Raw genomic sequence first — 13,446 nt, forward strand, 5'->3', positions numbered from 1 at the left:
CTTTCTGTATGTAGGGCAACAGGGAAGACACTGGAGCGTTAGGTATTGTGCTAGACTTGGTAGGGGTTGCGGAATGAGGAGTAATACAAAGATGAATAAGACGGAGGCTCCTGTCTTCAAGGAGTTTGTGATCTAATCAAGGAGAGCATTAACTGGTGGTAAACTGAGGTACAAGTGTTCAGGTAACAAGTTGTGGGGTGAGAAGTATAAGAATCAAATGATTGCTTTTCATTTCAGAGAGTTGAAAGCTATAGCGAAGTCTCATCTCTGTCTAGGTTTCTCTTCTAGGTAAATGTCTGCGTCCTCTTTATTCTGTATGTGACATAGGTCATACATCTTAAAGGATCTTAGTAGTTCTCGCCTCATTTTGCCTCATAAAATACAGACCAGAAAACAGTATTTCAGATCCAGCTAAATATAATAGGAGAATTGCTTCCCTTGTTCTGAGGTTGTATTGCCAGTTAATAATTATGAAATATGTTGGCGGACCACTGTGTGATCTTTCTGTCCTTTAGGGCAGGGGTCCCCAACTCCTGGGCTGTGGACTGGTACCCTTCTGTGGCCTGTTGGGAACTAGGCCATACAGGAGGAGGAGCTAGCAAAGCTTCATCTGTATTTGCAGCGCTTCCCCAGTGTTAGCATCACTACCTCAGCTCTACCTCAGATCTTCAGGCATCAAATTCTCATAGGAGCATCGGTCCCTGGTGCCAAAAAGGCTGGGGCCCTCTGCTTTAGGAACCTGCTCTCAACAAAGAGAAAGGGTTAGGGAGAGGAGATCTTACCAGAGAGGCCACAGGTGGGCCTCTATTGTCCTTAGAACCCCGAAATGGCTGAACCTCCTTAGCCACCTCTCTTACCATGCTCTGGTTCCCTACTTCCAGTTCCTGGCTCCCTCCCCAGCCTCCTGATCATTCACCCCTGTAGGCCATTGTTTGTAGTTTTTCCTGGGTGGTGCTTCCACAGATATACTTGACTGTGTGTGTGTGTGTGTGTGTGTGTGTGTGTGTGTGTGTGTGTGTTTCTATGTATGTACGTGTGTGTGTATTTGTATATATGTACATATGTTTTCATTCTTTATTTTAAAAGGGAAGACAGAAGGGTGGGGAGAAATAAGGGAAAGAAGAAACAAAGATGATTTCAGAATTTTAAGCCTGGGTGATTGGAAATCAAATGGTATCATTTCCAGAAGTAAGTACTCAAAGAGGGAGGTGTTTTGGAGAGGACGAGCCAAACCCTGTCCTAACGAGACAGACCTCTTCTCTCTGGTTAAGGCTACCAGGCAGAAGCAGGCCCGTTTGTGAGAAGCAGGAAAGGCTATAGTGGACATCACACTGGATGGGAACTTGAGCATGGCACTTAAATGATAATCCCTTAGATTCTTCATCTCCAACCTTATCTTGAGCATTTTGTCTTTCATGACCTTTTGGCTGCGTTTGATACTTTTGTCTTCTCTCTGCTTCTCGAAATAGTTTGTTTTGTTTTGTTTCGTTTCGTTTGATTTTTGGGTTTGGCTTGGCTTCCAGAACATCATTCTCTTCTTTATTCTCTCCTTGCCCCACTGGCCATCCCTTCTCAGTTTCCTTTTTGGTTATATCTCCACTTCCTGACCTGTGAAACATTGGCATGCCCAGGGCTAGGTGCCTGGGTCCCTTCTCTGTCCACACCCACTCCCTAGGTGATTGCCTTGGCTTTCTGGCAGTTTTCATCTGTAGCCCACATTTTACTCATGCTCTTGAAATCTGGGTTTAGGTACGTAACTGCCTATTTGATATTTCCACTAGGATGTCTGTTCAGCGTCTCACATTTAACCTGTCCAAAACTGAACCAGTGGCTTTCTTCCAAACGGGTACCTTCCACAGTTCTCCACAGTCGGTGACAACTCTGTCCTTCCCATTGCTCAGGCCATAAACCTTAAAGTCGGCCTTGACTCTTCTTATTCTCTTCTGCCCCACATTCAGTCAAACCATCAGCAAAACCTGTCGGCTCTATCTAAATATGTATCCAGAGTCTCAGGACTTCTCATCACCTCCACTATTACCACCTTGTCCAAGCTACCATCACCTCTCACTTGGGTTACTGGAAAAACAGCTGGATTTCTTTCTCTCTCCCTTTGCTTCGGCCCTTGCCCACTGTCGTCCTCTTCCCAACCAGCTGCCAAGCCTTTTCCTACCACAGAAGCCGGAGTGATCCTTTTAAAAATAATGCCGATCAAGTCAACTCTTCTGCTCCGAAAAGTTCTTATTAAAGATCCTTCCCATGACTTCCCACCTCAGTAAAAGCTAGTCTTTATAATGGCTACATGATCTGCACACATCCTTGTCCACTCCCCATGCAACCCTTCTTTACCCTTTTCCTTCATGCTTACTCTGTCTCCTTGCCATGCAGGCCTCCTTGCTTTTCCTTACTGTTTCCTCTACTTGGAATATCTTACCCAGCCCCTTATTGGCTTCATTTGGCTCCTTAATGCCCATCAGCTTTGCTTACATGTCACCTAATTAGGATTCCTGATTGTCCTATGTTAAATGTAATTCTGCCTCTTTTTCGTTCTCCATAGCACATTTTATACAGTCTGACAATTTTATTGTGTTTCCCTTAGTGTATGTTTCTTCCACTAGAATGTTCTTTGAGAGCCAGTGCTTTGTTTTGTTCCCTGAGGTATGAGCCTGTTATATAGTAGGCGTTCAGTAAATATTTGAATGAATAATGAATTTGTGTGTCTAGAATTCATTGATACTTGCTGTCAACAACAAAAAAATATCCAGCCTGTAGAAAAGTTTTTTAAGTTTATTTGAGCCAAAATTTGAGGACATGCCTGGAAGTAAAATCTCAATGACTTGAGAAAATGCTTCAGAGAATGGCAGTTTGGCAGCTTATTTTAAGCATTAGAATCAAAGGAGAAAAATAAGAAGGGTTACTTGAGATCTGTGGTAGTAGATTAAGGAGTCAGGAGAAAGCGAAGTGGGATCTCTAGAATTAGATAAAAAGCCAAATGGAGAAACGTTTCTTTTACATCCTACATTGCAGGATCAGTGATCAATAACATTTACAGCACATAGAGATGGTATGCAGGGAACAGAACAATGCGGGGTTCGGTGGTCTCTGCTCTGGTGCCTGCAGCTGTGCTTCCGATGGGTCTAGGAAAGATTACTCTGGCCTTTTAAAAGTGTGTTATCCTCAATGCATAAGAATAATGGAAAGGTTTCACTTAAGGTAAAGACTGACCTTTGCTAAGGAAGCCATAGACCTGCGACGTGACTATCCTTCGTGGCCTGGCCAGTGAGGAATTTATAATCAGACCATCCTGTATGGTCACTTTCGGTCTCCGAGCTTGTCGGGCCTGCCAAATCACTCCCCTCCCCACCCCCACCACTCCGGCCAGCCACCCTCCTGCCCCCGCACCCCATAGCTTGTCAGGTTTAGAGTAGGGGCTCCTTTTTCATTCACGTTACATAGCATTGTATTTTATAGATTATAAATTATGTTCATATACATTATTTCACCTGATCAGTTTGTTTACTTTTTGTAAATCAGACTAAATCTGATTCTATTTAAAGTGTTTGACTTCCTTAACTACTAATAAGCAAACTGGTTTCCTTTGGAGATCTTAAGTATGGCCATTAAAACATATCCTCTATCCCATATTGTTTTAGTTATGTGGGACCTGAAATTTTGACTTACAGAGCAGTTTCTTTTATTACTAGTTCCATAAAACTACCTCTTAGGAACTCAGTATATTCTTACTTATAGAATTATTATCATTTTTGTTAGATAAACTGGGAATTCTTTAAAACAGTCCCTTTTGGCACCAGGGACCGGTGCTCCTATGAGAATCTAATGCCTAATGATCTGAGGTGGAGCTGAGGCGGTGATGCTAGCACTGGGGAGCAGCTGCAAATACAGATAAAGCTTTGCTGGCTTGATAGCCCGCTGCTCACCTCCTGCTGTGTGACCCAGTTCCTACCAGGCCACAGACCAGTACTGGTCAGCTCTGGGGGTTGGGGACCCCTGCTTTAAAAGCAAAGGCGTGTCAAGTGTTTCATTTCCACTACCCTTGGTTAATGAGGGGCCACAGCACTGCACAACTTCAAGGGGCCATTAAGGCTCATACTCTATGCTAATGGTGCCCCATAGAGTTGGGCAGCACAGCAGTAATGGTGAATATAAAATGTTCTCCTTGAGTTTCTCATCATTGAATCTTCTGTCCATTTTTTTCTGCTGTTTAAATGTCATTTTAGGACACCACATACTCTCTTTGCCTTGTGCTCACGTTATCAGTAGTCTTTCTGACTACTGTATGTCATTTTTTATTACTACAGTTATGTCAAGTTGTTTCTAATTCCATTCTACTTCATCTACCCTCTTGGCTTTCTTCCTTAGCTATTTCAATTAGTTCGTTTGCTGTTCCATTTCACTTCGTTGACCTCAAACTTGTGTGATAGCAAATAAGTCTCCGTATTTTCAACAGGAACCCTTTGTCAGCCTGATCACTATGCAGTCGATTAATCCATCAGCAGACAAATGGTATCTGTCATTCAGAATTTAAGCCTAACATGTGGTAAGGTTAATAGAATCAAATTTGGCAACGTGCTACCATTCTAGGCCAGTTTACCAATCCAGGGAGAAGATGCAAATAAACTTTGATTTGGAGAACAGTGGAAGCAGGCAGAGGCAGAAATTTGATCCCACTCTTACTGCATATAGATTAATTTAATTATTTAGTTCATCTCACAATGAAGACATAGTTTTCTAATTTCATCTGTGTAAGTGCCCTGCCTCAAGCACATAGCAGTTCTAGAAAAATGAATAATCTAGGTTGTTTCATATGAACTTGCTTATGATTCTGAATTTGAATGGAGATGTAGTCATAGAGCCCTGTACTCTGAACGCAGATCTGCTTTGATTCTCTTAGCAATCCCTTTTTCCTCTATCCCTAGGACAGTTCAAAGTGACTGGGCTACTACAGGACCTCTTACATCTAGCCAAAAAAGGTTCTCTCCAAGCCCCAGCTGTGATAGCAACTTGTCTGCTTTATTTATTCTATATACAGTTTATCAAGTTTGCTTAATCTATGTATATTTAAAAGTTTTCATGTTATTTAGTGCCTGCGATTGCATATTGTATTGATAGCTATATTTTCATTCTTCTCTTTGGAAGTTAAGAATCCATCAGTTCATAATCTTTTTACCTTTTGGTTTTAGTCTTTCATTAGTTTCCCCAAAATTGCTTTTCTGCTTTCAATCCCAGCTTAATCCCTCCAGTGCTCAGGTTAAGAAGGATGCTATTTGAGTTCAGTTTTTAAATTTCTTTAGTGACAACTTGTTTATATTTTCCTTTCGATTGCTCCATTGATGAGGCTGAAGACTGAACCCCCTGCAGTGAATGGATGGTTAAGTGGGGGACAAGCACGTTGTGTTACTAGTCTCCGAAAGCATAATTAGAGAAGAGGGGTGTGTGTGTGTGCGTGTGCACACACGCGTGTGCTCATGCTCACGCTGCTTACCAGCAAGAAGGTTCAGAAAACAGGACTTCTCACCAGGGATTCAAAAGCTGAAAGAATGCAGCTCTGGAGAAGATGCACAAGTTTCAGCTTTGGAGGTGGGGGTGTGAAAGGGAGCCCCAAAGAAAATTTAATTTTCAGTCTAAGAAGCCTAACTCACATGAACGATTTCTCCTAGAGTAAGGCGCTTTCCAGTCAGATCTGTTGGTGCTATCGAGCTGGTATTTCAAGTATGTCCATCTGCATTTAAACGAATTGCTCCAAGACAATCTGATTATGCGGTAGTTACTTTGGTGAGAATAGCGCCTCAGTGGAATGGAAACTTCATTTTGAGTCTAATATTAGACCTTGCTTTGGAAAATTCCTTTTAAATGATCACAAGCTGGGAATAGCAAAAGAATTTAACTTTCGACAGACAGCATTGACCAAGAATTTTTAACTGCTTATGTTTGGGTCCTTGGGAAAGCAGATGTGAGAAACTGACCAGACTGAATCGACTAGACTAGCATTGACTTGACCCGATGCGGTGTTTATATCTATTGCTGATAAGTTTCCCTCCTAGTCTCATTTGCTGAAAATATTTTCATTCTTTGAGCGTGAGCACGCTAAGGATGAAAATTGTTAGGATGCCTAATTGTCTAACAATCTAACCTTCTAGCCTTCCAGACATTGTTGTCTGTACTGGAGGCTGAGCCAAAGCAGGGAAGGGCCAACAAACCTACAGAACCAAAGGCAATTTCTGAGTAAGTGCTGGGAACTTGATCAGACCTGGCCTTCAGGGAGTATTTTAGATTGGCTGGTTGCGTCTGAGTGAACTGGCTCAACTCAGTTTTAAGTAAACTTTATTTAAAGGACCCCCCACCCCACACATACACACAAAAGAACCCACCCTGTGATTTAAAAAACCAGCGTACATGTTAACTGATCATGAAATTTATAGACTATATCTATTTGGCTTAGCTTAAAGATATATTTCAGATGCCTCACATGCCTTGAACTGGGAATACCAATATGGATGTGAGAGATGCATTTAATATCTTAAAAGACCTTTCTGAAATTGAAGTTTGTCTTTTAATCAGTGTACATTTAATGTAGAATTGGTTTTTCTGACTAAGCATGTATTAAGTTGATGGTGCCTTCGAGTTGAGGGAGAATATTAAAAAACTAATAGGAGTTACCATTTATTGATCACCTGGTGGATCCCAAGCACTGTCTTTGCTCTAGGTACCAACATAATCTCTGATATTCATTACACTCCTGTGGGCAGCAATTATTATGAGCCTCGTTTTGGAGGTGAGGAGACTTAGGCTCAAAAAGGATCTATAGTTTGTTCATGATCACACGGCAAGTAAAGGCTAATTAGCTGGCCATACTGGAGTTCAAACCCAGGACCGTTCGACTCTAGAGCACGTATTCTTCCGTGTGGGTTTCATTTTTCAGTGTTTACTATGTTTGAAGTTAAACTTGAGAAATTTAAAACATTTACTTATTAATTCATTTTGAAAGGACAATAATAAATTCAAAAAATGTTAACATAAATAATGTTTTTATTAAAAATCACTGTTTTCCAAAATAAGAAAAGCAAAAAGTGTCATTGTTTTACCTCTTTGCTCATCTCTCTATTATCTAGCTAAGTGGAAGGCAGCTGGATTCTCTTTATTCAGTCTGTGCAGTATACTGTTTTAGTTGAAGTATATGAAGAAAATTTGACTCCAGGAAGTGGAGTTTAGTTCCTACCCTTCACCCTCCCTGAGGGTTGGCTAGACTTAGTGGCTTGCCCATTTTCCCCTTTCCCTAACTCTATTCTTTGGAAGTAACTTTGGAGAAACCTGGGAACACTGCCTTAACCGAGGGGTGAGGATGAACGTTGCCCCCCATGTCACGTGGCAGCAAATTGCTGCTGCCGTTTTCCTTAATGCAGTGGCTCGTTTTGTTCATTTTTAAGAAAATATGTGCGAAATATCCAAGTCTAAGTAACCATGGTTTGTCTGGTAATCATCCTTTCAAATAAAATTGATGTTCAGTGAAAAAAGTGACTAGAAACAATTACACAAATGCTGTTCCTCAAGACACTATCATACTTCAGAATATAACAGAAGTGTTTTATGTCCTTTCTCATCTGTTACATATAGTATTAAAAAATGGGTACTTGGGGTCAAGATTTGTGACATTAATAACTTTTACTGTTTCATCCAGGATTTTCTTAAGAGAAATGGACCCCCCCCCCCCCGCCCCCGTTACTGAGAGTCTGTAGTGGTTCGCCTCCACCACCTTGACTTGCGCTCAGGTCTCTTTGCACCATTGGTTCAACTACCAACACAGGGAAAAGGCCAGGAAGATTTTGGCATTCTAGTGGAAGCAGTTTGACTTTGCAGGTTTCCTGTGGGGTCTTGGGCATCCCTAGGGGTCCACTGACTACATTTTGAGAATTGCTCTCCTAAAGTAAAGTAGTAGTTGCTGAAAAGTCACAGAGGAAGACCAAATCCATTCGGAAGCCAGTGGCAATGTGGGGGCAGTATGGTGTGTGGAAGGTGGCACTCTTCTGGTTTAATGATGGCTCATGAAGCTTTTCCATTTGTTCGTGGTCTTTCCGTACCATTTTTGAATGCTGAAATGCAGACTTTGATAATCTGGTATCTTTTGTCTGCTACGGTTGTTACCATAATCATATCTAAGACTTTATTCAGGAAAATCAGAAAATTAACCTCTTAACCTTTGTTTTCTTTAAAGGTAAATCTCACCTGGCTATCGTGCAGCGAGTAAACAATGAGGGAGAAGGGGATCCATTTTATGAAGTTCTAGGAATTGTCACCCTAGAAGATGTGATTGAAGAAATCATCAAATCTGAGATTCTCGATGAAACAGACTTATACAGTAAGTAACATTGCCTCAGTGTAATTTCCCCAGATCTTTGCCTTTTCGGCCATGTTGTCTGTGAATTATCTGACATCTCCCCAGTTGTTTTCTGCCTCTGTTTCTAATTATATACTACATGTATGGTCCGTGTACAACCTATGCGTGTATTTTCAGTCTCTTTACCAAAGGGGAAAAAGCCACGGCAGGCCCTGTAATGTCAGACGGCAGTGTGTGTGTGTGGTTTTTTTTTTTTTTTGAAAAGCCAGCTGCTTCTAACAACTGACCTGGGCATTACTTGCCCTGAACAACAAAACACCCTTTTTCGTTTTTACTTTATTTTACATATGGCAAAATAATTCTTTACTAAATTTTTATTTTACACAGTTAGGGGAATTGTTTTCAGATAAATTTCTGTTTGTACTTCCGACCATAATTCAAGTACTTAAAAAGTGAAGGGTGTGTGTGTGTGAAATTGAAAGCAGCTGTTTCATTTTCTTATCCCTGTGGGCCAGGGTAGAGGTGAGGCTGGCAAGTGCAGTTTTGCTGGGGCAGCAGTGGTGAGGCGAGGGTATAAGAGGCAGGACAGGGTGGGGTACACAATAAAAGTGTGTTTTTCCCTTTCTCTACTTTTCTGCCTTCTGTAGGGGGTGGGGAGTAGATTGGATCAGGGCAGAGGAAACAGAATAGCCACACCTGTTTGCCCAGGAGTAGGTAGGCTAGATCCTGGACTGCGCATCGAACCCGAAGCCTGTCCTATGTGAGGCCACTACTGGATCATTGGACTGTGGAACTTAAAGCTTTCTCGGCTTCATTGGTAGCAAAGTATAACTCTTTCAAGAGTTTCATAATGCCGAAGGTGGCCCAGGGCCTGAGATATTTGGGGTCTCAAAGGTGGGATAGAGAAAGAGCATTTGGGTTCTGTTTGTCCTTTTTGGCAAGGGGAATGGACTGTTCAAATGGCCAGAGGCGCTCGGGACAAAGCCTGCCTGGCTCAAAGAAAGCAAAGGGATTTTATTCAGTGCCACCGGAAGGGAGTGTCCCTCATTTTAAAATTAAGAAAGTCTTCCATGTACCTTAAAAGAATACATTTTATATTTCGCCAATGACTTGCTTCTGAAACATATCTTATTTTTTTCCTCACATCTGTATAGTTTTATTTAAAAATGCCAGTTCATATGTTTTATCGTTTTGATCCTTGGAGAGAGTAGTCAGAGGTCTCATAATAGAGAGTATTGTCATTTGTGTGTTTACCTTCTTTTTATCCTTCCTCACAGTGACTAATACCAAATGTGTCTGCGTATGTTTATGTGTTTCCCCAGGGGTAGTACTCGTCTAAATTATCTTTCTTACGATAGCTATGAGATCTTATGTTTGCACTTCAGTTAACTTCTTTCAAACCTTGATTAGTCTGATCCCATACAGAAGTGTTGCCTAATATAACTTACTGATATTAAGTGTTGAACTTGTGGTTTCACATATATTCTTGATTTAGAGCAGAGTACAGAGTTGATGACTGCTTTTGTCATTAGAAAATTGTTTTAAAATTTTGTGTTGATTTATACTGTCTGATTTTCAGAAGAATTTGAGATAGAAAATTAAAAGTTGCTGTCCCCTTCGCCCCAGGACAAGCCTAGTAAGGGATCTGTTTTGCCTTAAGCTTGAAATGGTAGTGCAGAGGCTCACGATTCTTGGGAAAGGAGCAAGCAGCTGGGGCCTTGTCTTTAACCTAGTTTTTTTCTTGATCATTACTTTGTCCAGAAAAATACTTGAAAAATTGGTTTTGCATTAGACAGCTTCTAAATCAGGATTTTGCAAACTACAGCCCACAAGTGCCTGCCACCTGCTTTTGTATGGCCCACAAAGTAAGAATTTTTAAGTCGTTGGAAAAAATCAAAAGAATAATTATTTTGTGACATGTGAAAATGATATGAAATTCAAATTTTATGTCTTCTGTGATGAAGTTTTACTGGAACACAACCATGTGAATTCATTCCCATATGGCTGCTTTTGCTAAACAGCAGAATTATGTAGTTGCAACAGAGTCTATGTGGTCTGCAGAGCCTGAAATACTTACTATCTAGCCCTTTACAGAGGAAGTTTGCTGACCGCTATTCTGGGTCACTTTCTTTATATTTGCTTGACCTTGAAGACCTCATGGTCTGGGGTAGAAATGAAGCTAACAGATGTTATTAAAGTATTGTTCTATGAAAATGTTTTGTTTGTTTCTTAAGAGATTTTGTGTGTGTGTGTTTCTCTTTCGGCACGGACTAGGAGCTTCTTAAAGGCCGGGACGAGCTTCTTAAAGGCCAGGACACGCTTCCCTTGTGTTTTCTGTAGCACAGCGATTGTTTACTGTGTTGCGGTGACATCAAGTAGCGGGAGACTGTGTGCACTCCAGGCTGCACCCTCTGTTGCCGTGCGGTCATACAGGTTCTATGAGCAGAGGGTTTTTGCCCAGGGCTGCCCCATAATGTCCTTGCACGGGCTCTAAAGATCTTCAAGAAGTATATTTATAGTTAGTTACTGCTCATCAGGTTGCCTGTTATTTACTTTGATTGTGTTAAAGCTATGTGGCACTGATTTGATGAGGATTCTTCCTCTTTCCGTGTGGTGTTTGTACATAGGGTGCTGGCAATGTGGAGAGGTAGTCTAGCCTTTCCAGTATATATTATTTTCATTCAAAAAGAGCCCTGATCTATTGGAATGCATTTCATTACCTTACTTTTTTTCTTTCCTCAGCGGATAACAGAACAAAAAAGAAAGTGGCCCATCGAGAAAGGAAGCAAGATTTTTCTGCCTTTAAGCAGACAGACAGCGAGATGAAGGTTAAAATATCACCACAGCTTCTCTTGGCCATGCACCGTTTCCTAGCAACAGGCAAGTGCAGCTTATCACAGTTTGAAATCTCTACCAACCCTGGAGCGTGTTTCTCACCCACCACTGACTGGGGTGGGCTGGGGGTGGAGACTGGGAAATGGGGTGAAAAGTAATGCCACTTTTGTGTTTTGTTTTTTGTTTTTTTGTTTTGTTTTTGTTTTGTTTTTTTCTTTTTAAATTCTCTCCTCTCCTATGTTCAGTGTCGGCATGAACTCTCTGAGACAATTTACCAGGGGTGGACCAGTAACTTAGAATTGGTCTGAAAGGTAAGGATGAATGTTAGTGCCACACTGCATGTGAACAGTAGGCCAGGTCGTCTGCTTCCAGCTAAGTCCATGGGAGAGCCAGCTGGCGGAGTAGGCTGACAGTGTGAACCAAACACCACCTCGTTGTGTGTTGGACAGTTGAGTAATTCTCTCTTCAGTTTGCCTTGGAAGAACAGTTGGATATCAGTGATAACACAGGTGCTATGATTTGCAAAGAAGAAAAAAATAAATTTTCAAAATTAAATCTTTATCTTTTATGGTTTTAAAGAAATCAGAAATTCTAAAAACTTTGACATGGATTTCTTGACGGCCTCTTCAAATCAAATTGTTAACTTGAGCCCATTCCAGAAGGCAAGTGTGCACATTATTAAAGCCAACAACCCAGCCGGCACTGACTGCTCCAGAGAGGTCAAGGTTGAATGGACTTAAGAGACTGACTAACACTTCTCACATCCCCAATGGCTCTCTAGGTCAAGGGTGAGCTCTGTTGGCCAGGGGAAGTGTGAGAAAACCTGAAAGTACCCAGTGACCTGTAGAAGACGTCTTATCCAAGATGGGCAGCCAATGCCTTTCAACTTCGTGCAGTATACTTAAAATACTTCGAAAAGAAGGCTAACAGCATCCACCTGATGAAATGTTATGCACTGTTTAAGATCATGTTTTCAGATAATGAAAAAACTCACGATATAATATTTACGACATGGGAAAATACTCATAATTTAATGCAAAGTGAGAAAAAACAGGATATAAAACTACAGGAAGATTATAGTTGTGTTTTTATATGTACACACACATATACATAGGCACACATGCCTAGGCGAGGTACTGGAAAGAAATGCTCGCCGATTTCTTGTAATGGTTATGAGTGCTTGGTTTATAGTTAATTTTTATTGTCCTCTTTTCCTATATTTTCCAACATTTCTACAACATACTATCTTATTTTGTTATTACAAAAAAGTCACAGAAGCTAATACAGAATTTATAATTTTCATACATAACAATTTTTAAAATTAAAAAACCTATAAACAGTATCTTTAACTTGCTTATTCTCTCTAATTCTGATAATATTCATCATTTAAGAACCACAATTTAAAACTAAATGTTATCCTACTCTGCCTCTGAGAAACCATAAAGTTTTAATATAGCACCTTTAAATCGGTAACTTTGGTTTTTATTTTAAATAAAGTTGATGTCTTTGTCAATATAGATTAATATAACTTTTTTTTTTTTTTAATTAGCAAGTTGGAGTGCATGTTGATGGTGTGCACGTGCCTTGCTTTTACTCTGAGTCTCTCCGTGTTCCTTGTTCCCAGACTTTCTCAGGGCAGTTGAATGGGAGAATGAGATGTGGGACACTGCGTTGTGCACCTGGTACTAACCCACACCTAGATGCTTCCTGACCTTTGCTTCTTCCTTTGGCTGTGTTGGACAGTCAGACGATTGTGGCTGTTGCAGGGCATCCTGGCAGTCAAGGAGCCTGCTTCTGGTTGACTTTCATTTGTATCAGTCCGAAAATTAGGGTATTTTTAAGAGCACTGAAACCAATGACAAGTTGAAAAGGAAGAATTTTAAACAGATATGAAAATTCAGCATTTTCTAATTTCTCCCAGGTAATCTGCCCCCAGTGGATCACGAAATGGAAGTCTCGTTAATCCATACTGTATCACCACTTTGATTCCAAGTATTCGTATTATCAAAACACCTTAATCACTAGTATAATTTTTCCGTCCATTTGAAGTGTAATATCAAGTTGTGTTTATATCTATAGAAGTAGAAGCATTTAGCCCATCCCAGATGTCAGAGAAGATCCTTCTAAGGCTGCTAAAGCACCCCAATGTCATCCAGGAACTGAAGTATGATGAGAAGAACAAGAAAGCCCCAGAATACTACCTCTACCAGCGAAACAAACCTGTAGACTACTTCGTTCTCATTTTGCAGGTCAGAAGAATT

General features: G+C 40.8%; 1 protein-coding gene across 6 annotated transcripts in view; it reads left to right on the plus strand.

Annotated features, from left to right (window-relative positions):
• Positions 1-13,446, plus strand: part of CNNM2 (cyclin and CBS domain divalent metal cation transport mediator 2) — a 128,235-nt gene that overhangs the window by 86,191 nt on the left and 28,598 nt on the right. For 3 of the 6 annotated variants that reach the window (XM_036223024.1, XM_016154493.2, XM_016154494.2), the window contains exons 2-4: positions 8,228-8,371; positions 11,093-11,230; positions 13,265-13,434. In XM_036223024.1, coding sequence (XP_036078917.1) covers positions 8,228-8,371; positions 11,093-11,230; positions 13,265-13,434 — 452 coding nt within the window. The other 3 variants (XR_001598037.2, XM_016154495.2, XR_001598038.2) reach the window with 3 other exon arrangements.

This window comes from Rousettus aegyptiacus, unplaced genomic scaffold (assembly GCF_014176215.1).
Source record: "Rousettus aegyptiacus isolate mRouAeg1 unplaced genomic scaffold, mRouAeg1.p scaffold_m13_p_6, whole genome shotgun sequence".
Classification (NCBI taxonomy): domain Eukaryota; kingdom Metazoa; phylum Chordata; class Mammalia; order Chiroptera; family Pteropodidae; genus Rousettus; species Rousettus aegyptiacus.